The sequence below is a fragment of the Leopardus geoffroyi genome, chromosome B2 (assembly GCF_018350155.1).
Source record: "Leopardus geoffroyi isolate Oge1 chromosome B2, O.geoffroyi_Oge1_pat1.0, whole genome shotgun sequence".
Lineage (NCBI taxonomy): Eukaryota > Metazoa > Chordata > Mammalia > Carnivora > Felidae > Leopardus > Leopardus geoffroyi.
In genome coordinates this window covers 105,971,841-105,997,889 of record NC_059332.1, presented here as the reverse complement: position 1 = coordinate 105,997,889, position 26,049 = coordinate 105,971,841, and the positions used below count along the sequence as shown (strand labels likewise).

The window sequence follows — 26,049 nt, the reverse complement described above, 5'->3', positions numbered from 1 at the left end:
ATCAGAAGGAGATCACACCATCCTTCTCAGAAATCTGCAACTACTTGTCAAAACGTTATGGAAATAATCCAGTCATTGGCACGTGCAGCTAATATTTATTTAATTTCTATTCTGTCCAAGAAACAGGGCTGATATTTGATGTTAGACGATGGTATGCATGCAAATTTCTGATGATAATTTGTTTTAGCAAGATGAATAACGTCTGGTGAGAACCGGCAGTGAACCAGGTATATTTCAGAATGTGAAAACAGGTCAAGCACAGAAATGGTCTGAACTATATAGGTTACACTGGATTCTTTATCCTTTGTGAAGAGTATAACTTGCACTGTATGCCAGAGGGTCTGAAAGCGTGCCTTCAATGAAAACCAGGCAGCTAGTGAACATGTACAACCTCAGAGCTGGCCAGTATGGGGAGCTCTGTATAATAGTAACTGGCTCAGATGAACTGATTTCATGCCAGCTTGAGGGGAGAATTCCAAATTCCACAGACACTCCTCTCATGGATCTATGAAGCTATCTTTTAAGAAGTTCCAAGGACAAAAGTCACTTCCATAATTATAGTCCTGGCGATTCGAGCTTTAGATCTATTTTTGCTCCATCTTGATCTGGCATTCCCATAACCTTAAAAAATTTTCCTGCTCATGGCAGAGGATTACACTGGCCATATTTCTAACTGAAACCTTCTTGTAAATTCTATTACTGTTTTTCATGCAGAGTCAAATGCATTCTGATCTGCAGAACTGTGTCGGTGGTCTGGGACTCTAATTATATTCGCCAGCCAGCCCATACCACTGTCTTGCTAGGAACCATTTAGTGTGTTCCCTTCAGTGACTCCTTAAGAGCAGAACTCCATACATTCTTTGCATTTTCTTGCCCCAAGCCTCTACTCTCATGACAGGGATAATGGGATAATAATAGAATGAATTGCTGTATCTCAAAGTCACTTCTTCAGTCAGGATACTAGTATACACTAAGTACTTGCTGATGGTACAGTCGTAGTGATAGTGTGTGAACGTGGAAGCCGAATACACTGTATTAGTGTCCTAACATTGCCATGAGAAAGTATCACCACTGGGTGGCTTGAAACAGCATTTATTCTTTCACAGTTTTGGGGACTAGAAGTCGGAAATCAAGGTATCAGTAGGACCATGCACTTTCTGAAGTTTCTAGGGAAGAATCCTTCCTTGCTGCTTCTTAGCCTCTGGTGATCCAGACTTCCCAGCAATCCTTGGTATTCCTTGGCTTGCAGATGTATCACTTCCAACTCTGGCTCTGTCATCACATGGTGTTCTCTGTGTATATCTGTGCCGATATTCCTCTCTTCTTAAGAAGGCACTGGTCAATGGGGCATTTAGGTGGCTCAGACGGTTAAGCATCTGACTTCGGTTCAGGTCATGATTTTATGGTTCTTGGGTCAAGCCCCACACTGGGATCTGGGCTGACAGGGTAGAGCCTGCTTGGGATTCTCTCTCTCTCCCTCTCTCTCCCTGTATCACCCCCCCTGCACTCTCTGTCTCTCTCAAAGTAAAAAAATGAACTTAAAAAAATTAAAAGAAGGCACTAGTCATTGGATTTAAGCCTACCCTAATCCAATATGACCTCATCTTAACTTGCTTACATCTAAAAGACCTTATTTCCAAACAAGGTCACATTCACAAAGTCTGGGTAGGTGTAAGTTTTGGGGGATACTACTCAACCCCGTACCGTGTTTAAATACTTACTTTACTCTTTTTTTTGAATTTAAGTTTTCTCAACTGTAAAATGGGATGATGGTATTTACCTCTTTAGGTTGTTGTGAAAACTCAACAACAGGAAATGAAATAAAAAGCATCAGTATGGTGTGTTATAAATAAAAGATTCTCAACCAATATCAGAATTCTTTCTTGTCTTCCTCAATGGCCAATAACTGTGAAGAGCCATTTTATGAATTTTTAAGTGTTTCTTTCCTTTGGATCAGAGTTGTTGGAATTGAACAATGAAATTGCCAGTGCCTAACACAAGACTTCACAAAATGTACAAAGACATTGTATAAAGAGTCTTATGCAGGATGGTCCCTAGGACACTTAGCTCCTGGCAACAGTTGTCAACAACTCTGCTGCCCTGATCCTCTTGAAGTTCTTGTCTTTTCCCTGTCCTTCAAGGGCTGAGCCTTCCCACCCCTTTCAGGATGTCCACTCAGTTTGTAGAAGCAGAACTAGCTATCCCTAAGCTTACTGTGGGTTGGTACCAAGTCCTAAAACTGTTGTTGTCTGAAAAGTCCCAGACTTGAAAAGTTCTTCATTGTCAGGACATAATTGGAAGGCCTGGAGCTTGTCCTCAGTCTACGATTCTGTTAAAAGCCATTCCATTTATATCTTTTGAGCCCCACTCTTGTGCTCTTTCCATGTTTCATATAAAGAATAGTGTGAGTTGACTTGAGGTGGAGTAGATGCCAATAAAAATGGAAGAAATAAACCTTGGAATCTCAGGTGTAATGATAATTTTGGTATTCAAACTATTACACCTTCCTTATCAATTTTATGTCCTGTATTTCATTTTATGCAGAGCTATGGTATACATAAACTACACATGGCATAAGAGACTGAGAATTAAGAAAGTATAAAAAATTCCAGGTTAGAAATTATGGAACAACTGTCTGATGTGTTTGGAATTCTGAAGAAAGTTTATACATTCTAATAGTAGGAAAAACCTCTTCAGCTCTCTCCTGGCCATTCACTATTTGTTATTTTCCCAATGGGCTGAGTTTGTTGGCTCCATGCATTGCCAGAATGTCTTGACAGGATTATGCTGTGTGGGAGGAATGAGATCAAAGGTAAAGTGTGCAGTAGGAGATGCTCTTGATTTCTGTTGCTGAAATGGTACAGGGGCATCTAGAAACAACACATATATTGTCTCTTATATTTTCTATATTGACCATTTTGCTCTTTTTTTTTTTTTTTTTTTTTGTAGAAAGGGTACTTCAAATGATTCACAGAACCAGAATTTAATGTGGAGGATGGCATATAATGGATCCTGCGGTAGTATTTGCACATGGAAGTCCAAAAACCTGAAAGGAACATTTCAGTTCAGAGTGGTAGCTGCAAATAATCTGGGATTTGGTGACTATAGTGGAATCAGTGAGAATATTATATTAGTTGGAGGTATGTTACGATGTCTGTCTATGCTCTAACTGATTACATAAAGGTTCAGAGAGAAATATAAGTGAATTCTTAACAATAGAAATGAGTTGGATGACTGTATAATTTATCATCTAGACTATGGAACTATTTATTTCATGTGATGTGATCTTCCTAACACATCAGCGTCCTCGTGTCATTTTTCTCTTCAGTAATAATCAGCTACTTCTTAATGCCCGGCACATCAAGTCCGTGTTCCTGGATAGGCTTCCTAGGCTGTCCACAGTCTGGTCTGGATCCAGCCTTGTGTTCCTCTTCCTGATATTCTCACCTGCTACACAACAGGCTTAAAACTATGCTTTGGCTCTTCCTCAATATCTTCATCTTTCATTGTGTATCCCATTGTAGGTGATGCTATATCATCTGTCTGATCACAGAGCCTAGAAATCTCAATACCATATTTAATTTTCCCGCTACTCTTTCACCAAGTTCTATTTATTTACCATCTTGATTTCTGTTCACTGGGGGGTCATCTTCTTATTTCCACTTTGGCTTTCCTAATTTATCATTTCTTGTCTGTGCTCTAGGCTTAATCACACTGCTGATGGTTAATCTAGCTGAAGCACAAGCTGGATCACTTAACCCATCTCTGAAATCCCTAAAACGACTCTCCGTTCACTGCCTTCAGAGTCAAGTGGAAACTTGTGTGTGTGACATTTAAGGCCTTCCATGTTCATTGTTCTCAATATTTGCCCCTATGTTGTAGCCATACTGGTAAAAACCTTTTTATGACACTAGGTCTTTAAGCTTTTGTTTCCCTCAGCCTAGAATGTGGGTTCCCACCACCTACCATTCACCCCTTAGCTGGGTTTTCCTTTCCCTTACTTTCTGTCAATTGAAATTCTTCTCATCCTTCTCATCCTTCAAGGCCTAAATTAAATGAACCCAGAGCTGTTGCTTAACTGATGATCTTTAGGCAAGATGAATTATTGCATTTCACATACACATAGCCTATATTATTCTATATAATGTTTGCATCATTCTTATTTGTATTATAATTCGTTACCTGGATAAAACCTCAGCAATTTTTTTTCTGAAAAAAAAAAAACAAAACAAAACCAAAATAGTTGATATTTTACATTTTGCAGGCTACATCTGATGTCTGTCGCTGCTGTTTCTTCTTCTTCCCATTCTTTTCCTCTCCATCCCCCTCTTTTTTCCCTTTCTCCTTCTACTCCTCCCCTTCCTTCTCCTTCTCCTTCTCCTCCTTCTTCAAATAATGCTTTAAAAATGTAAAAATAATTCTTAGCTGATGGGTAGTGCAAATCAGACTATGGCCAGACTTGACCCACAGACTATGGTTTGCCAAGCTCTGCCCTACATGTCTTACCTCTCCTCAACTGAAACTACCAAGAGAAGGTACCATGTTTCCATGGTTCTATTCCTCAGTTTAACACCTATAGAATTGAATGTAATGCAAGACGGTATAGAAGAAACAATAATTCTGATTATATACTATATGAAGATTGAGATTTCTTTGTTCCAAATTCATTAAGAAGATTATAGGTGTTTCCTCCGCTATTTTTAAGTAGATTGGGTGGGCACATCACAATGGTGTATTGGTAAACCAGATCTTTGGAAAACAAAACAAAACCAAAACCTTGATTTTAATTTCCTGTGGTATTAAGCGCTTTTTCTGTGGGTGATTTCAAACTACCAGTGGTTTAACAAGTGGCTTGCAAAAATCTAGTAGGAGCTGGTTCAGGCATATCTGAAACTACCTAGCTTTATTCTGCAAATTTACTTTTTTTTTTTTCATTTATTTTATTAGATGGTTTTTGGATATCAGAAAGAAGCTTTATACTTATTATTATAATTGGAATATTTCTGGTTGTTATAATCTCATTGATTTTTGGTAAGTATAATAATAAATTGATTTAAAAATATAAGTAGTAAACTATTTACTTGATCATATTTAGTTGATTTAGCACTTAGTGTATTTCCCACATGAAATAAATTCACAAATTTCACAGTTACTTTTGGCTAGATTTTCATAACCACTAACTTCTGTGAATTGTTTTCTGCTCTTGGAGTAACTATTTTATGAAAAATATATCTGCACTTATACTTCATGGTGTACTTTAGATAAAACTAATTATAAGGGCACCAACTTTTAGCTTTCTTTAAAACAGTATTTTGGATTGGCTGCATGCCAAGTGCTTTGTGGCTTATAGTTTTAAATAAGTAAAAGAAAAATAACTCTGGATGCAAAAAAAAAAAAAAAAAAGTGTAGGATTAATAGGAGACCGGTGACAGTCCTTGCTGGGATAGTTTGGGTCTCTGGGCAGACAGACTGGTTTGGAAGGAATAGCTCTTCCTTTGCAGACAACCCATCTCTGACTTGTAGGGTCCACTCTGGTTTTCAGATGTCTAACTTGCTTATTTCAAATCCCTGCTCATTTATAAATGACCAGGAAAGCAGAAGAATTTGTTAGGTCGATAGAAAGGTAGCTGTTTCTCTCTACTCATTTTTATACTAATGTGCTAGTCCTAACTTTTTTTTTAAGATTTGGTTTAATGAGGAGAAAATATAGTGACAACTCCAGAAATATTGGGGTCAAATATTGGGCCTATAGGGTTATCTTGGTGATCATATATCCTGGATCATTCCTTTTGTTTCAGCATAAACATTAATAGGACTTTCTTTCAGTGCCCCAAATATCCTGGTTTGGATTACAAGATATCATCCTATCATCACTTACTAATATTGTGAGTCCCTGACATGCTGAAGCATTATAAGAAAGACACAATACTTACCAGAAAAGAATACTCAAGTACATATTTAGGAAACTTTGGCTTGTTTTTTTGTTTTTTGTTTTTTGTTTTTTTCCTGCATAAGGGAAAGAAGGTAAAATTTAAGGAAAAGTTACCAACGTAAAGCTAAACTTAGTGCTCAGGATAAAGAAAGCCAGGATTTTACTAACTGGTCTGAATCTTTATTCTTTCCCCAAACTGATTGGAGTGGTAAGCTATCAGAGAGCACACTGAAACTTGAATTGAGATTTCTTTTCACAGATTCCACCCAGATAATATACGGAACTCCTTTAGCTCACTTGGAAAGCTAAAAATTTCAGCTGACCCTGCCAGGATCTTAACCTGTGGTTCCAGGGTGTCTAAGTATTGCACAGCTGATGCTAGTGCCACTAAGCCGGCCCCTCCAGAATTACACGTACGGCTGTAGTATATTTGGCAGTTGGCATATAGGCTTGACTGCTTGTCTGCTTTCCTACGGGGAAGGAGTATTACAGGAAGAATCTTCCATCTGACCTTTGCTTGCCTACTGTACATCACCACTGTTTAAACCCATAACTCTAGTGGGTGAGCATGAGATAATTTCAGACAACCTATATTGTGCTTTCGAGACATCCCATGGATATCTGACTTTCTCAGGATTTAAAGGTCTCTATTCTATTTGGAACTTACGAATTTTGTAGTACAGTTAAGCTAATTTGGTTCTTTGCTTTTAGCAGCAGTGCATGTGTTTTGACTAGTCTGAGTGTGTGAGTGCATGAGAAAAGATTGAGTTATTAAAATAATGAGAAGCGGCAATTGTTTAAAAATCTGTTTTGGGCGGAGGGCTCTCAGCAATTGTACTTACAAATATAAAATTGAAGCAAGTATTTAAAAATAAACATCGACAGCCTTCGCTTTGGTGAGTGGTCATATCTAACATGCAACATTAGCTTCATGTTGGGGGCAGAGGGAAATAAGTTGTAAAATGCAATTGCTTATCATGGCAGCTTGCCGTTTAATGAGGGAGCTGAGACATAACCTGTGTGAAATTAAAGAGGGAGATATAAAAGGCAATAGTACAGGAAATGCACTGGACACTGACATAGAAGTGCTGAGAGCTACAAGTGGTCTTGTAAATTCGTAAATGAGAGATCAGCAGAGTTGCAGAGGTCTTAGAAGGCATCACTGAGGATGAGGATGGGGGCCTGAGCTGTGCCTTTAAAAATGAAGGGGGGGAGTGAGAGCTTTTCAGGTTTGAAAAATTGCGTTGGCAAAGGTACTTAAGATCTTTCCCCCATGTGGTCCCTCAGATGGAATTTCGCTCGAACGAAACTCTAACCTGTTGGAAACAGAAGCTACTCTGGAATGAAATTCAGACTTTAACGATCATCTTACAAAACATCTTTGCTGTTTTCAACTTTTGAGCCAATGTTCTAGTATAGATGGTTGACCTTATAATTGTATTTTAATCTTCCAAAAATCACTTATCTTTATGATTATGAAAATAATATGTGCTCATTGTATGAAGAAGACAATATAAATCATCCATGATTTCACAGCTTAGGGAAGATAATTTATATTTGATGAGTTTTCTTGCAATAGTTTTTCCTGTATATTTGAGTATGTGTATATGAACAACAATGGTATAAACTCTTGTACTCTGAAAAAAAAAAGCATGCCATTATATTGAAAGTGTTCCTCAGATCTACTCTAAGAGTATAACCTGGACATATCTGGACTCAGATATAAATTTGTTTCACTAATAATTATAATGCAAATTAGTTTTGCCTTATTTTGACTCTAGTTTAGGGGTGATTTTGAGAAATAAGTTCTGATATTAAGAGACTTCGACTTGTTTATAACAGCAATAAGAAATGCATTAAGCTTTGGTTTGCGACACAAGGTAAGAAGGGACGTGGTATAATTTATGTGTTTTTATATGTCTTTCTACCTAGATTTAATTTGTTTTTCTGCTCTGGACAAATTTTTCAATCAAATTCTGTTATCCTGTCAATGGTGTTCTTACATCTAAACGTTTCAAATGTATTGTTAACATTTCTTCAGAAATAAAGCAATGTTTCATTTTGTAAATTATGTCCTTTTTTATTTTATAGTCTGGCATAGAAAATTAAAGAAGCAAAAAACTCCCACGGAAGGGCTGACGGGTCTCATACACGAAGACAAAGAGTTGGCTGAACTTCGAGGGCTGGCCGCTGGAGTAGGACTGGCTAATGCCTGCTATGCGATACAGTATGTAACCGGGGCCATCATTATGGGGCACCTAGAGAACAGTGGGCAACTATAAAGAGAGTGCTCATGGATCCCAGGATTGTCCTGGTCCTGTCCAGAGTAATGCTCATTACTCTGGCATAATTATTAATAACAACTCCTTCCATTTTCAAATGTGACCTGAGATGGATGGCAAATTATGTGGTTATGCTAGTGTAAGGAAGATCATCAAAATGTCATTGTTTTCCAGTGTTTTATCACATAGTTAAAAAATAAATGAAACAAGGAAATAAATACTGTATTGAAGAGAACAGATGAGGGGCGCCTGGGTGGCTCAGTCGGTTAAGCGTCCGACTTCGGCTCAGGTCACGATCTCACGGTCCGTGAGTTCGAGCCCCGCGTCGGGCTCTGGGCTGATGGCTCAGAGCCTGGAGCCTGCTTCCGATTCTGTGTCTCCCTCTCTCTCTGCCCCTCCCCCGTTCATGCTCTGTCTCTCTCTGTCTCAAAAATAAATAAACGTTAAAAAAAAATTAAAAAAAAAAAAAAAAAAAGAAGAGAACAGATGGTAACACACTTGGTTCAACTGGAGGCAACTAGAAGAGAGGAATTCCAAGGGTCCCATGCCTGTGCCGTTAAGTCAATCTTAATCTGTTTTCAAACGTTGTATGGTGATTGCCTACAAAAGCTCTTTAAGATCGTTGAATTTGAACTTATGTTGCTGTCATTAGTTAAAGAAAATATTTAAATGTCTTTTTATCCAAGACACTATATTGCAGTTTATACAAGACACTATATTATGGCCTATGCTAAAAGAATTATATAGTCATAGGCCTTGAAATTTATAATTCCAAGACATAAAGATGGAAGTTTAAAAGTAGACACAGAGGCGATCTAAATTAGTGATTCAGAGGTGACTTTTCCTTGAGAAAATACTCCGCAAATCTATATTCAAGATTCTGTTTCAAAAACTCAAAGCATTTTAAATTCAGACAATTTTTCCCCCTCATAATATTCCAGGTGAGAGTTGGCTTCTAAAAGTTAACCTTATGGAGAAAGAGTTGATTTTTGTGGTCATGCTAAATGTTCTACGTAAGAGATCAGGTGTGTGAAATAGTTAACATGAAAGTTTTTAGGCTCATAAACCCAGATATATTTATTACTAATTTGCAATAGCTTTTTACATGAATTGATAACCCAAAGAAATTAATAACTCATAACTTTAACAAAACAAACTACAGTTAAAACTCTTGAGGCAATGCACGCATATGCATGTTTCTATCAAGATAACGGTGCCTAGAAGTGAAGTGACATGCTCTCTCTGTGTTTTGGAATAGGGAAGGAATATTCTGGTTGGTGGAACAGGGAAGGAATAGAAACACAAAATTCCACATCGCTATATTACATAGAACAATGTTGCAAAGTCATGAGATTTCTCTTTCTCTTTCTCATACTCTTTATTTCTCAAACACTGACACCAACACCAACTTGTAAACCAGATGTATTTTGGGAAACCAAAAATATTGTTTTCCAGTACTCTTCCAACCCAAGAGGAGATTGAAAGTCTTCCTGCCTTCCCCCGGGAAAAACTGACTCTGCGTCTCCTGTTGGGAAGCGGGGCCTTTGGAGAAGTGTATGAAGGGACAGCAGTAGACATCTTAGGGGCTGGAAGTGGAGAAACCAAAGTAGCAGTGAAGGTAACGTGGATCTTTTAATTCCTTGACATGCTGGCTCAACATATCTACATGAATTTACATGGACGAAACTATAATAAAACATGAGTGATCTTAATTGGAAAGACAACTGGTAGAAGGTGGAAGTCCACGCCTGACTCCAGAAATTATAATTTTTCTTCCATTTCTTACATAAGCCCTGTAATTCACTTACCTCTAAAGTTACTAATTTGCTAAGACTCAGCAGGCAGTTTTCCCCTGCAAATATATAAGAGAATGGGGGTTGTAAAAGCACCTTCTCAGTGTCTTAGGTTCTATGGCAGATAGTCAACAACGATGGCTTGTTAACCATTTGGTGTCAGTTTTAACTATGCAACTCCACCATCGCGGTGCAAAAGCAGCTCCAGTCAATACGTAAACTAATGAGTGGTTGTGTTCCGGTAAAATTTTGTTTATGAGAATTGAAATTTGAATTTCATATAATTTTCATGTGTTAAGAAATATTCTTTTTTTTTTTTTTTTTTTTACTTTTCCCCCAAACATTTGAAAAAGTAACATGTCAAATATACCTGAGTAAAGCTGGGAAAATACAAAATTAAAAGTTAACAATTATTTTCAGGTCTCAAGCTGTACAAAAAAGGTGACAGGCTGGAATCGTTCTGTAAGCTATAGTTTGCTGACCACTGTAGTATACGGTTATTCATCATGGTGTATTTAATGTAGTTTTAAGGAAGCACTGGGTATATTCTCATATTTGTGTAAAACCTTTTGATTGAGGGATGATGAATCCTTTATGGAACTGAGCAATATCCTAATCACTGCTTTTTAGGAATTTGTTGCTTTGAGGCTGGGCTATACAACTAGAAAAGTTAGCAAAATCTTCTCCACTTCCAAATGATATCATCTAAAAAGACTTAAATTACTGTAGCCTCAACTGGTGTAGACAAGTGTTTATTTTTCTCACCTAATGAGAGGACTGCTGGCTTTGTGCAGTACTGTGTTAGGTCAGAACCAGTAAATCTGAAATTCTCTTGACTTTGTACATGTGTGTTGCCTCATGGTCCCAAGATGGTTGCCAAAGATCAGGCATCACATCTTCATTCAGGTTAAGGGAAAGGGTAAGGATAACGTTAGACGTATATGTTCAAAAAGTGAAAGTTTTCCACAAGCTTCTTTCCCCTTTTAGCAGTTTTCCCCTTATACCTCATTGACCGGAATTGAGTCAGATGACCGCCCCTATTTGCAAGGGAGGCCGGAGAATCACGAAACACAATTTTCATGATTAGCTTAGACCAATTGTTTGGGTCTGGGCATCATGCCTCTAAGAAACAAATTGAGTATTGTTAACAAGGATGCAGGGGGAAACATATTGAGTAGAAAACTTTGAAAAGCAAGAAACTGACCTATATACCAAATTTGTAAAAATGTCTACATTTTGGAGAGAATTTGTTTAATTGATACTCAATCTTTTATCTGTCAGGTTTTCTCACGTGAACACTGGGTATAACATGGGCTAACTTTAACTAAGTTTGCAGAGCACACGCGCACGTATTACCCATGATCTGTTTCCAGCTGTCAGGGTGGATATTACAAAACAAAACAAAGATGGTCTCCATTAACCCACTGAGCACAGAAATGTCTGCTATACTGATTCCTGGCTTCTTTTTATGTTGCATAGACTTTGAAGAAGGGCTCCACAGACCAGGAGAAGATTGAATTCCTGAAAGAGGCACATCTGATGAGGTATCGGGGCAGCTCTGGATTAATTTTTCCTTGGTATGAATGGCAAGCTTTTATATCCGATTGGTAAATTTTTAACATTCAAAATGACCTGATGTAACAGATCATGCCCAAAATAAACATGGCTCAAGTTTAAACATAAATAAATAGATTGTAGTGACGAGTATTATACAGAAGCCAGTCTTTCAAAAGGCAGTCCTCAGGCAAAAGGTCTTCTCTTCTTTTACCTTCGATAAGAAGTGTGTTGTTCAAGTGATTTCTGAAGCTGTTTAGCTTTAAGCATGCTTATGTTCTTTGAACCGTGTGATAATGGGTCAAGTAGACGGAGGAAGGGAGAGCTCTAAGTACAATGACGTCAGGGAAAATATCCTCTGTCTTGGTAAACTTGTCTTCAAGGGTGGAGTCAGTTGCTGGTCATGAAAACTGCTCAGAGGCATCTTAAAGGGATGGCCTGAGGCAGTGGTCTATGGGATCCATGCTGTGGGTTCTAATCAGCAGGTCAGGGCTTACTGGCTTTAACGCATTGAGAAAGTTGGTTGAAGCCAAACCTGCATGTCTGACTTGCCTCTCCAAAAGGAAGAGAATAACATTCCATACCTGTGATGACCCAAAAGGTAATACTTCCAAATATCTTTTGAAGAAGGATACTAGTTAAAATTACTTTCTTTTCCAAAACATGAAATAGTTCATATAAACGTTTTTTCTAAAGATCACCCTATTCTATCGGTATGCATTGGCCACTAGGGGTTGCCGTATCATCTCTCTAAGGCAGGCACACAGGACAGTACTGGGAAAAGGAGACTTCCATTTATTAGAGAACAACAACAACAACAACAGGAATTTTGGAGGAAACGATAAAGAATTGCTCTATTTCCCAAAGGCTCTCAGCCAGGGTGTCTGTTACTGTCACAACATCCTGTCTGTCTCTTTCCACCTTTTAGCAAATTTAACCATCCCAACATTCTGAAGCAGCTTGGAGTTTGTCTGCTGAATGAACCCCAGTACATTATCCTGGAACTGATGGAAGGAGGAGACCTTCTTACCTATTTGCGTAAAGCCCGGATGACAAAGGTAGGAAATGGGGTCCCGGTATTGGTTTTGTAATGCAAATGCTCTATAATTTCCTGCTAAATGTATTTAAATTCAAGAGGCTGATTCAATCTGGGCTGATGGTAGAACCTCTGAAGACTTCTGTAGAAAGAATTCTTGTATTTCCTTCATTCGTATTAAGACAATTAGACTCTGGGCTAACTTCTGGCATTTTCTGATTATTTGAGCCCGTTTTTAGTATTTAATGGGAAAATAGGTACCTCACTGCCAGAATCATGTTTTCTGGAGAACAGAGATTGTGTGGAGTTGGAAAGGCACATCTTTCTCCTCACTTTATCTATATGCCTGTCTGTCCCAAATTGATATTTGCAACCCCTTACGTCTTTATTGAGAACTATATGTCCCTACCCAGTTGGCATATCTGGATTTTGTTTTAATTTTTAATGGCTTTATTTATTTGTGAGAGAGAGAGAGAGAGAGAGAGAGAGAGAGAGAGAGAGATAAAGGGAATGAGCAGGGGAAGGGCAGAGAGAGAGGGAGACAGAGAATCTGAAGCAGGCTCCAGGCTCTGAGCTGTCAGCACAGAGTCCTACTCAGGGCTGGAACTCATGAACTGCGAGATCATGACCTGAGCTGAAGTTGGACGCTTAACAGACTGAGCCACCCAGCTGCCCCTGTTTGGATTTTAATGGGCATCTCAAACTTATGTTGGCCAGAACTGAATTCTTGATTTCCTATCTCCTCCTTCATGCCATCCATCCAGTTCCTTGCTTTCTCTTCCCCGGTCACACTAACAAGCCCGGTCAGCAGTTCTGCCCACCCACCCCCTTCCCCTGTGCTTACCTACAGCAGTGCCTGGAACAGCGAGGGCACTGCAAACACCGTGGAAGGAGGGCCAGGGGTGACAGCACCTGTGGGAACCTACTTTTTATCTCCAATGAGAAACACATGAGACAAAACAAGTAACTAATATTTAAACGTAGATTTCAAAAAAAATTTATTTATTTTTATTTATTTTTTTATTATTTGTTTTTATTTCTGTCAAAGTACACATTATATGGCTAAAACTTTGAAATATATAACAAGGTTTATAGCAAAAGACTATTTTGGGGGCACCTGGTTGGCTCAGTCGGTTAAGCATCCTACTCTTGATTTCGGCTCAGGTCGTGATCTCACGGTTCATGGGTTTGAGCCCCGCATCAGGCTCTGAGCTGACAGTGCAGAGCCTGCTTGAGATTCTCTCTCCCTCTCTCTCTGCCCCTCCCCTGCTCACTCTCTCTCTCTCTCAAAATAAATAAATAAACATTGGAAAAAAAAAAAAAAAGAAAGAAAGACTATCTCATCCCCACATCCCAGATCTGTCCAATTTCTTCTGGTGTTTACCTCATGTTCCTACAAACTCTGTTTATACTGCTGCACATTGAATTTTCAGTCTTGGGAGAAATCTACTGACTACCTACTATGAGAGGTGAGGCTTTAACTCTCTGAGACTTACTCATTATCAGTCCCAACCCCACCAGCTCCACCCATCAAAAGCTGTGTCACATTTTTCAGATAAATCAGTATTGCAGATTTACATTACTATGACAATTACTTGCAGTTGAGTTATTCAAATACTGTGATTGTGGGGTTTATTCCCACCTTGGGCTAAAATAAAAAACGCAATAAACGCGTCTTGTTTTCCCCCCTTTGCTTAGTTTTCTGTATACCTAACTAAACTCTTGGACAGAATTGTAACACTTCTATCAATGTATATGTTAAATATATCACATGATCCAGCACCTAATGATGTTTTTCTTGCACACTTTCCTCCGAGAGGCAGTGTGGTGCTTGTCCTCTGGGTTAGCTGACTAGCCGTGATCCCAGGGCTTTGCTTCACGTTTACCTTGGTGATTTCCTTGCTGGACCTTACCTTCCTCTATTCCATGACTTCTTTGTTCTCTTTTAGAAGAGAGAAAGCATGAGAAAACAAGCATCTGAAGGAAAAATCTCCTTTCCCCTCCTCTTTTTGAGAAGCACTCCTTGCTTGTGTTCTGTCTCTATCTCTCTCAAAAATAAATAAACATTAAAAAAAAAAAAAGAAGTCTTATGCCATTCTGATTCCTGGACTGATGATCGGTGATCTGCTTTTTGCCCCTCCTCTCTGGAAAAGTTTAGGAACTTCTTATGTGTGGTACTTTTTTTTTTTTTTTTTTTTTTTAAACCAATCTGGACACTCACCCTGGAAAAATCACCTCCTTCAGTTCTGGGATATTACTATTACTATTATTATTATTATTATTATTGTTATTATTTAAAGTTTATTTATGTATTTTGAGACAGAGAGAGAGCACGTGTAATAGGGGCAGAGAGAGAGAGAGGGAGAGAGAGCATCCCAAGCAGGCTCTGTGCTGTCACCGCAGAGACCTACGTGGGGCTTGAACCCGTGAACCGTGAGATCATCACCTGAGCCAAAATCAGGAGTCAAATACTTAGCTGACTGAGCCACCCAGGTGCCCCTATGTTATTTTATGGGATAATCAATAAAATTCTTTGTCCCCTCTGCTTCCTTATTCTAGAAACACCATTGGTTCTAGAAAAACCCTCTGTTTTATCCTTTGTTCTATAGTTGTTTTCTCCTGTTTTCTACATCTTTGTATCTTTGCTCTCAATTCTGGTAGATTTTCATAAATTTTTAAATAAAATTAAAAATTTTAATTTCCCACAGATTCATTCTTCTTAAAATAGTATTGTTTTTTTTCATAGGTGAAAAGTCTTCTCTAATCTTTCCTAAGATACTAATTATGTTTTTTTTTTTTAAGTATTAATTTGCTTCCTGCATTGTCCTGATTTCCTTTATCCTCTTTGTTCTGGAATCTGTTTGTAATGTGAGAAGCTTTTCTCAAATGTTTGGTGATTTGTGGCTGGTCTTCCTCTTTGACAGTGAGGCCTAAGAAGCTGACTGGAAGCTGTGTCTGTGGCAGCTTCCTTTTGGTTGTTATGTGGGACCCTGCTTTGTCGTTGGGGGTCTCCCTAATCCTCAAATGACAGTATTTGTGTGTCTTTCCTGGCACACGCCAGGTTCACCAGAGGGGAATCTGCTAGTCTCCTGCGTGAGTGATAAATGCCTAAGCCTCAGTTCAGGGAGGTGAGATGGGAAGGGGGTGGAAGTCTCAAGGCTGAGTATCTGGACTCTTGTTTAATTTTCCTCTCCATTTTCAGCACAGAGCCTTAGTGCGACTGGTATCTTTGAACGTGGAGTTGTTCTGGTTCAGTGTGTGTGTTTGTGTGTGTGTGTGTGTGTGTGTGTGTGTGTGTGTGTGTGTGTATGTGTGTGTGTTTTGAAGAGGAAAGCCTCCTGCTGTCATGGGAGGGTCTAGGATCTGGTTAGCTCCTAAAATATACTTCTAAACATTCCTCTTGATTCCAGCCTTGCCCCACACCCCTACATCCAGAGATACCTGCTATCTCCAGTTGCAGAGCCTTAGGGGGTTTTATAGTGAAACACAGCTTAATTCTTGTCTTCCCCCCTGCAGGCAGCCAGGCTCTCTCTTGGCTCTGCTGAATGACCACCCTTCCATCTGCTTCCCTTTCCCAAAATGTTTCGTGCACTAAATCTAGTTTCCTGATACATTTATCCTTGTGTGGTTATACACATTTCCCCTATATTGCCATTGTAGTAAGGTTTGGGGAAGGAGTAGAACTAAAAATGCACATCCTGAGTCCTCCATCTTGAACAAGAAGTTTATCTGTAGATGTTGTTTGTTTTGGGTAGAGAAGAGGGGATAAAGACTAAATAAAAATATGGACCTGCTCTTTCCAAATTATTCCTATTTAGTCAGGGGCCTGATGGTTATACTGATTGGTCCTCAAGAGTTCTTCCACTGCCTTTCCAGCCCAGGACAGCTTCCATGCCTCACTGCCCTCACCCCAGCCAGACAACAGGATGCTGTTAGGTGCTGAGTGCCAGAACGCTGCGGGCTCTATGTTCCCATCATGCTCAGCTCATTTGGAAGCAGCCTTCTCTCCACAGGAAGTGCTCAGAGGCAACATTCCAGAAGGGCCGCAAGCATCCTTCTGCCTAGCTCTGCTCCGAGACTACAGTGCTGGGTCTAATACAGAAAGATTGACTGCAAGTAGGCCCATAAACCTTAGTTTAGTCTTTTATTTTCAGGACCTCAGTTTCTGTGTCTTTAGAATGGGGTATTGAACTGACAACGTCCTCAGGCGTTTTTTAGCTTTGATATCCTAAGATTATATTCACATGGAAGAAAGTAAAAGACAAAACCAAAAACCAACCCATCAAAACAGTATAAATATGTAGTCAGATACCATCAAGTTATCCATTTTTTGCTGCATTTTTATTATACAATAGTGAGGGCTGTGACTCTTTCTTTCAAGGACCTTGCCACATGGTAGGGAGGTAAGTCAATATAAAGAACTCATTTAAGATAGAAAGTGGGAGGGCCTAATGGAATGCAATGGAGAATATACTGTGAACACAGAGGAGAGAGATGATTTCCAACTGAGGAGTCCTGGGAAGGCTTCATGGAGGAGGTCTTCTGTTTGAGACACAACTAAAGTAGGGGATAGAACAGTCTCTGAAATTATACCTTCCCATGTGAGTCATGAAAAGCCATGACTAGGATCAGACCCAGGTGGAGGTTGAATGTGCCTAGGGGGAGGCTGGTAAGAGAAAGATGACAGGTGAGCCCAGAGCAGCAGCATCTGGAATCAAGGAGACCCAACATGGGGGTATCCCAACAGGTTGTCACAGGGGCTATCAAGAGCAAGTGATAGAGATTGAGGCAGGCAAGCAGCATTCTAAAAACCCGTTGGCAGGGAACGTGGTGTTAGTCACCACACTGAAGTTCAGAAGCAAGGTTCAAAGTGAGGAACATCTTCAGTAGAGTGGGTTTTGCCAATAGCAAAGCAGGCTTCCACTCACAGAGGAACCAATGAGCCAGTCGGGACCCCCAGCAGGGACTCAGACATAGGCCAAGAGACCAGTGTCTGGTGTCTACTGGACCCAAACAGTGTTGTGGGGGGATTGATTCTTGGGAGTAAGATCAAGACTCGGTGTCGGATTGAGGTACAGTTGAGCAGGACCATGGCAATGTTGAGTCCAAGAACATGAGGAGTCTTCTTAGTTTTGGGACAAGACATGGGCTTGTTGGGGGAGGCGAGGGGGAGCAGCACATAAAAGCACTCATCTAAGAGAAATTGAGGGAAGGTGGGAATCATTTGAGGTGCTCAATGAAGGATGTGGATGGAAATCAAGAATGAGGGCATTCTAGAATGATAGCAGAATTAAAGAAGAGAGGTTGACCATGGGGGAGGGGTAGGAAAAAAAAAAGAGGTTAGAGTGGGAGAGAGCCAAAGCATAAGGGACTCTTAAAAACTGAGAACAGGGACGCCTGGGTGGCTCAGTTGGTTAAGCATCCAACTTCAACTCAGGTCATGATCTCATAGTCCATGAGTTTGAGCCCCGCATCGGGCTCTGTGCTGACAGCTCAGAACCTGGAGTCTGTTTCAGATTCTGTGTCTCCCTCTTTCTCTCTCCTCCCCCACCCCCTGCTCTGTCTCTCTCTTCTTAAAAAAATAAATAAATGTTTAAAAAAAAAAACTGAGAACAAACTGAGGGTTGATGGGGGGTGGAAGGGAGGGGAGGGTGGGTGATGGGTATTGAGGAGGGCACCTGTTGGGATGAGCCCTGGGTGTTGTATGGAAACCAATTTGACAATAAATTTCATATATTGAAAAAAAAAAAAGAGAGGTTGAGAAATGCAGAGCAGGGATAAAGGACTGCCAGTGTCCCGGCATGACTGAAGCACAGATTGTGAAAAGAGACACTAGGGTCATAAGTGGAGGCAAAAAGAGACTGGTGCAGCCCAGGGCTGCCATGGAGGTTGTGCTTTGGAACCTGTAATAGACTCCACAGGCAGTAGGTCACAACGAAGAGGGCTGATTAAAGCACAAGAGGCTGGACACAAGTTTGGGATGTGTCAGATAGAAACGATAAAGGCCTGAACTAGGGTTATTTTAGGGAAATGGCAAGGGAAAGACAATATATGAATGTAGCCTTGAGGAAGGAATATTGAATTTTTTCCATGGGGTGCCAATAAAAACTTCAACTGGCTTTTTTTCATGTCGAAATCATTGCAAGCAGTATAGGCTCAACTATATATTCATGCTGGCTCTTACGGAGGAGAGGAGCGATCTGTGACCTTGAACTAGAGTATTGTTAACAATTGCTAACAGATGGGAGTTCGCCTGAGCAACAAGCCCATTGTCATGACTGACATTACAGTGTGACATTGGGCCAATGACTAAACTAGCTAGTACTGATTAAATTAGCATTATTACTACTTAGGACAGCAGCTACTATTTATTAAGTTGTTATATATCAGCCAGATTACATATCTTCTCTCAAATCCTATATGGTCAGTGTTATTCCCATTTTACAAATGAGAAAGTTACTTAATGAATTTAACAATGTAAACAAGTTCACACAACTAGTAAGTACCAGAACTAGGTTTCAAATCTTGGTCTGTATGACCTGACACCCTGAGATCTTTCCAATAAAGATCCGATATTGCCTCTGCTTAGTAAAAATAGTCTTATTTATGTTTATTTCAGTAGAAAGTATGTAAACCTAGTTCTTTTACTCCTTATTTGAATTCTTGTAACCATAACTAAAAATACCGTTGAGACATCACATATGTGTGTGTACATATGTATATGTATATGTTTTGTACAAACTGTAAAAGTACCTGTAACTTTTCTTTCATTTCTTACAGTTTCATGGTCCTTTACTCACCTTGGTTGACCTTGTAGATCTGTGTGTGGATATTTCAAAAGGTTGTGTCTACTTGGAACAGATGCACTTCATTCACAGGTACAGTGATATTCTAGATACAAGGTTCCTACGGACATCGGCACAACAATTACCTGCAGTTTGGGTAAAACATGTAGGATAATTAAACATTTTCATTACTTCAAAATAGCAAACATTTCCGTAAAAAGTCTCCCTTCTCTAAAGACCGACCTGGGTTACTTGTCTGATCTCTGGAACTTTATTCGTAGCATTATTAAATATAGCTTCTGCCATAGGGATCTGGCAGCTCGGAATTGCCTTGTCTCTGTGAAAGACTATACCAGTCCATCACGGGTAGTGAAGATTGGGGACTTTGGACTTGCAAGGGACATCTATAAAAATGATTATTATAGAAAGAGAGGGGAAGGCCTACTCCCCGTTCGGTGGATGGCTCCAGAAAGTTTGATGGATGGAATCTTCACTACTCAGTCTGACGTATGGTGAGTTTAACAGGACACGGAGAAATTTGGGCAGAACCACCCAATGTCAGGGCCAGAAGGGAATTTAAAAGGTCATCTAACCTGGTGAGACTATTCCTGGATCTCAACATTTTCCCTTCTCACCCTAATTAGTTTTGATCCGTTGTCTTACACGTATATGTGAAATATATACATTTACTTCAAGTATTTTATCACAGTCCAAAAGCATAGAGGCTATGACTAATAGGAATTGGTACATATGAATTGATGTCCAAGTATATGTCCAAATGCCTACTCTTTTGGCATGTATGAGCGTTAATTTATAGGTAGATTTTAAATCATGCATCTCAAAAACGTTATGACATTGAGGAGGTTTGGACATCTCTTTAGTATTAGAATAGGATCCCTCATTTTTGCTTTTTGATCCCAAATCTTGATTAGAGCTACTCAAAATGTAAAGATTTGTTTAATGACTTTCAAGCTGAACTGGCCATAGGCAAAATTGGTGATGAGATAAAATTGGTCCCCAGTGTGGCCAGTTCACATTCATGCCTTTCCCCTCCACCTTTACCAGCATTCAAAGTCAGGGAGAAAGGGGTGAAATGCTTTCTTGCTTATCCCCATGTAAGTCTGCATATTGATGCTATGCAAACCTTTAGTGGAGGTCTGTGATGCAGTTTCAGCTGGGGAGAAGGAAAAAATGTGTGTGTGTGTGTGCGTGTGTGTGTCCCCACTAAGCCTTCCTATCACCTATCACCTTTGAAGTATTGCTAGTAGGCAGTTGCTTTTTCTACTTTTTCTTGAGGTCAACTTGCTTTTAAGTCTCTCATTTGCCTTTTATGGGGCCAATAATGCCAATCACAAAGTAGACCCAGATAGCCCCAGGAATAGTTACATTGGAGAAACTACTGTAAACATGATGCTTGTAGTAAGTAGAATTAAAGTAAACTCTTTAACATCCTTAGGTCTTTTGGAATTCTGATTTGGGAGATTTTAACTCTTGGTCATCAGCCTTATCCAGCTCATTCCAACCTTGATGTTTTAAACTATGTGCAAACAGGAGGGAGACTGCAGCCACCGAGAAATTGTCCTGATGATTTGTAAGTTAATTATGCTAATATAAACACCTAAAAACAACAACAAAACCACATGTGCCTATGCAATCTTATGCCTCATTGCATGGTATTTTAAAATAAAAACTGGAATTTGGATATTTGTGTTGTCTACATCAAATGTAAGTTGATTGTAACATTTAATTTACTAAATACATGATGGTCTCTTTTATATATATCCATGATGTTTCACTTCAGAAACAAAATTTAGAAGCATAGAATATATTTATACTTTTGAGAGATGAATCCTAATAAATAAATAAAAGGCTTGTGTGTGTATGTATATACACACACATACTCATTTGACTTTGGAAGATCTAATTTGGCTAATATCTTTATTTGCATATTAAGAGATTCCATCAAAGAGGAATATATTGTTTAAAAGTTGGATTGCCTTTGTTGGTGCAGCTGATATTGGGATATAGTACTACTAAAAGTTATACAGGTTGCGATCTATTTATGAACTTAGCTCAAAGTGACTAAGTATTAGTGACTCTATCAAACTGATCCTGGCTCCTCTTGAAGTCTAATAATTCATGATTCTCAGGAGAGTAGGTGATTTTGATCTAATTACAAAAGAAAAATAAGCTCAGTTATTTTGCTGAGTAGTTATCTACCTTCTTGTGAAGAACGTCAGCAGAAATAAACAAGTTTTGAAACTTTTTCCAAGACATGTTTGGAAAGGAACAAGTACTGAACAAGTATAAACTCTCCTGTTATGTGCACAGTACCATGCCATGCGTTGTCTGGAATACATGGGCGTCTAACTAATGGCCCCAGGGCTTCAGCGTCTCAGAATGTATTTTGAAGGAGAAGAAACACACATGGAACAGTTGGATAACAAGCCAACACGTAATAAAGTGCTAAACTGTGTGGTACAGAGAAGTGCAAAAGGAATTAGCAGTATGCGGATACACACCGTGGTTGTATTGCCTTGACTATGCTGTGTTATTTTAGAGGATTATTCAGACTGGAGCCAAAAGATGATTAAGAACCGGGCACCTTGGTTGGATGTTCTACTGGTGAATGGTTTTGTATTATTTAAATCTTCCAGTCAGAATAAGAAGATTTGAGTCACTGCTTCTTTCTGATTTAGCTTTTACTGGGACATTTACAGGGAGATCAGATGTACACATACCTGACCAAGTTTGGCGACAGTGCTTAAAAATGATTTGTGATCCTTTTGGGGGAGACAGAAAAAATTCTCAAAATTAGAAGGAAGAAATTATACAAAAATGGAAAGCCTTTGACCCAGGGCTTGAGGAAATCCCCAGCATACCTAAGCATGAAATACATTTTTATTAGGTAGCAAACTAACCACTGCTGTGCAGCTCTTACATATCTGTCAAACGCTCAGAAATTTTCCCCAGAATTTCAATTGCACAAAATTTGCATTATCCCGTTAGAATTTTATCTGGCCTCTTTCCCCCCTAGAGGGTACCTCATCACAATGACGCAATTTTATTGGATAGACAGTTTAGGATTCAATCACAGAATTCTACATTTTGATTGATGCAAATCATACCCACCTTTATTATGGGGAGGATGGAGGTGGATGATTACATGGCGGTTGTGGGGCAGAAAAACGTAGGTATGTTGGACTTTGCCCAAATGGATCCCAAAACGCAACTAGAAGGAGGAGGAAGAGATCCTAGAAAATTACTTAGAAGAACATTCCTGTTTATAGGCAGAAACATATACTCTACACAACATTGATATTATATGTTTATAAAGCATATATTTATATAACTTATATAAATATATAACTTAATATTCTACATAACTTTATCTTGACTAATTCATTGGTTGAACACATTATTGCTGTAACTTTATAAAAATATAGTTTCCTTAAAGCCAAAATTTTCCATTGTTGGTTTTGAAGTTCATTTGAACATCTATGATTAAAAAGTCAACAATGCTCCCAGCCACCCCCACCCCCCCACCCCCGAGTGTTACATGCTCTCAGAGCCCTGGGAAGGGTTAAGGATCTGTTGCCAACCAGGAAAACAAGCTGTGCCAGGAAATGGATCTCTCAGCCATGCCATTCAATCTGGCCGTGGCCTTAAGTTGTCATGATAAAGATTAACTACTCTCCTTAGAGTACAGAGGGAACTGATTTTTATTTGAAGCAGTTCTCTGAGATCACAGGCCCAGCTTAGAGGGTTGAAAGTCTTCACTGAGCCATGCTGCACCTTCCATTCACTGCCTAAATGCTCAGCACCTGGATGCACTCTGGGTCAGGTGAGTCCATACAGGGCCACGTTGTGCTCAGCTATTAATGGAATGCAGGAGTTCAGAGCATTCCTGCCCTTCTTTCCGTAGCTTGGGATGTATGGTGGAAAGCCCAGTCCTCAGTACTCTCTTCAACTTTCAGTTTGCACAACAGCCACACCACTCTTGAGAAGAAACAGGATCAAAGGGCAACCTACTTCAAGTGCGAGCTCTTTGGGGTTCTGTGATGGATGTATCAGAGGGGCAACTGGAATTACTGGAGGGTGTCTCATACGTAGGAGGCAACAATGGGAGAACATGAGGGTTCACCATCTTATTTTTACCTCTTAAAAGATATGTACATTTAGATGCTAGCTGGGTCTCTCTGGGATTGGGCATAGTGAGTAAGAGAACACTTACAAATCTGTATTTTATGTGCTTTGTTTCAATTCCTTGGAAATTCATCCCCTTAATACTGAAAGATGATATGAAATTTTCATCTGTTGAATTTTGATTACTTTATGAATCCAAGGACTTTAATACTCATAGAGACCAATAATGCACATGGCTAATGAGTCTCATGCTATTTTAAAAACCCATGAGGCAAAGAAGAGTAAAGGGTTGGCATAGTGAATGGAGGAATTTGAACTTGAACATTTAGCCAAGTGAGATATTTCAAGTATGAGTGAGTATTTTACCTAGCTAGAAAAACCAGGGTAGGGAAATTTTTACAAAGTGAATGACCTGTAAATTTATTTAAAGTAACATTCTCGAAGATTTGTAACTAAAACTTAGTACAGGTATGGAATACATGATATTGAATTGTGACAAGTGCATATTTGTGAGGGAAGACCGGATGCCAAACGTGTAGTTGTTGTTATTAATTTATCTGAAAGATATTAGAGATCCAGTTTTTAAAAAAGTTTTTATTTGTTTATTTTGAGAGTGAGTGAGTGTAAGCAGGGGAGGGGCAGAGAGAGAAGGAGAGAGAGAGAGACTGCACTGACAGTGCAGAGCCTGATGTGAGGCTCAAACCCATAAACCTCGAGATCATGACCTGAGCTGAACTCAAGAGTGGGATGCTCAACCAACTGAGCCACCCTGGCACCCTAAGTAATCCATTTTTTAGAAGCTGTTAAATTCATAAAAGCCTTTTCATTCCATTGCCAGCTTAATGCTGTTTCAGAGCACAGGTTGTGCGCTTTACTTTTAAATAGCTGTTGCTTTATAAAGCTCCTCTTTTCTTAATCTAGAGCAATTCCATGTTCATTCCTGGCTGGTGGGAGAGGAAGATTTGATATATTATCAGGTCATATATTTTTGCCATCAGAAAGTTTAGAATAATGATTGGGTTCAATGTAAATGAAAGCATCCATAGAAGAAAGACAAGAGGAAAGTCTGTTTAAATACTTGACATGGATTAAACAAGAGGCTGAAGTTTTGGAGGGTAGTGTGAGTGGATGAGAAACAGACTAGCTAGGTGGCAACTGAAGGGATGGCTTTCTTCCTTCCAATCTCCCTCCTTCTCCCTTTCCTTGTTCTGTCTCACTTTTTAAAAAAGTTTATTTATTTATTTTGAGAGAGAGAGAGGGAGAAGGCAAGGGGCAGAGAGAGAGAGGGAGAGAGAATCCCAAGCAGAATCTGGTGTGGGGCTTGAACTCGGCAACCGTGAGATCATGATCTGAGCTGAAACCAAGAGTCAGACGCTTAATTAACTAAGTCACCAAGGCACCCCATTTCTTGCTTTGTCTTTTCTCTCCTAAATAATCTTCATTAAGTATCTTGAGTCCTTTGTAGAAACGAGACACCTTATAAATAAATAAGTTAAAAGACTCCACAATTAAAATATGGCAAGTCTTGAAAGATTCTACTTACATTTTGGCAATAACTTTGAATCACAACTTTATTTTCAGAAGGGATATGATTCCTGTGGTGAATTAGACTTTCTCCTCTCAAGATTCTACTTTAAATATTGGTTTACATTTCATGATTCCATATAAGTTGTACTATTTTATTTCAGAGTCTAATCATCCTTCATTCAAATCTTTGTATCATCCCTATTTTTAAATGAGAGGTTATAAAGAAATATGTAAAAGGTAGGTTCTCGGCTGTCATTCTCATTTTTAAGAAATAGAGTCAAGTTTCACATTCTATATCCAGAATGTAAATTCTTTGTAATATATGTGAAGTTGTCAGATGAATACTGGAAAATCGACCAATATTAGATTTCCCCATAATACTCTGATTTTGAGTACTAACTCTGACCTGAAGTGCTTGTCAAGAAATGAGACAGAAGTTGACTTTGCACCATACTATAAGGAAATGGAGATTCCATTATAATTTCTAACATAGACACTAGCTACTTTGAGTACAGTACCTGTAATGATTTCTTGGTCATTGTCGTTTGTGATTGGATACATCCTTACTCCACTACCATTGCCATTACCTTAGTCCATACCTTCATGATCTCTCACTTTGTCTCCTTTAATAACTTCTTTGCTTCTAACTTTCCCCTCTACAATTCACTGTCCACATATATCAGCTGGAGTAACTTCTTTAAGAATTTAAGATCATGCCTTCTTAAAAACCTTCAACAGCTTCCCATTGTAGTGCCGTAAAATCCAACTCCTAGTCTGGCCTGTGAGACCTGCATGATTTCTCCTTCCTCTTCCCATCTCCTCTCTTAACACTCTCCCCCTCCAATGACTGCTCTTCGGCCAAGCTGGCTTTCTTTCAGATTCTAAAATGAGCCACGTTCTTTCCTAATTTAGGAATTTACACATGTTTTTCCCTCTTCTAATGTGTTCCCTGACTCCCATCCCCACCCTATTCCCGTGACTAGCATCTTATTTT

The 26,049-nt window shown here is 39.2% G+C and overlaps 1 protein-coding gene across 8 annotated transcripts in view; it reads left to right on the top strand.

Moving 5' to 3' along the window:
• Positions 1–26,049, top strand: part of ROS1 (ROS proto-oncogene 1, receptor tyrosine kinase) — a 120,613-nt gene that overhangs the window by 82,082 nt on the left and 12,482 nt on the right. For 4 of the 8 annotated variants that reach the window (XR_006717517.1, XM_045499388.1, XM_045499387.1 and 1 more), the window contains 9 exons: positions 2,950–3,140; positions 4,948–5,031; positions 8,024–8,159; positions 9,670–9,832; positions 11,487–11,551; positions 12,490–12,619; positions 19,378–19,475; positions 19,679–19,894; positions 20,839–20,973. Coding sequence is in view for 7 of the 8 variants with exons in the window: in XM_045499388.1 (XP_045355344.1) it covers positions 2,950–3,140; positions 4,948–5,031; positions 8,024–8,159; positions 9,670–9,832; positions 11,487–11,551; positions 12,490–12,619; positions 19,378–19,475; positions 19,679–19,894; positions 20,839–20,973 (1,218 nt within the window). In the remaining variant the exon portion in view is untranslated. Of the gene's footprint in view, positions 1–2,949; positions 3,141–4,947; positions 5,032–8,023; positions 8,160–8,388; positions 8,453–8,700; positions 9,631–9,669; positions 9,833–11,486; positions 11,552–12,489; positions 12,620–19,377; positions 19,476–19,678; positions 19,895–20,838; positions 20,974–26,049 lie in introns of those variants that run through there. The other 4 variants (XM_045499390.1, XM_045499389.1, XM_045499391.1 and 1 more) reach the window with 3 other exon arrangements.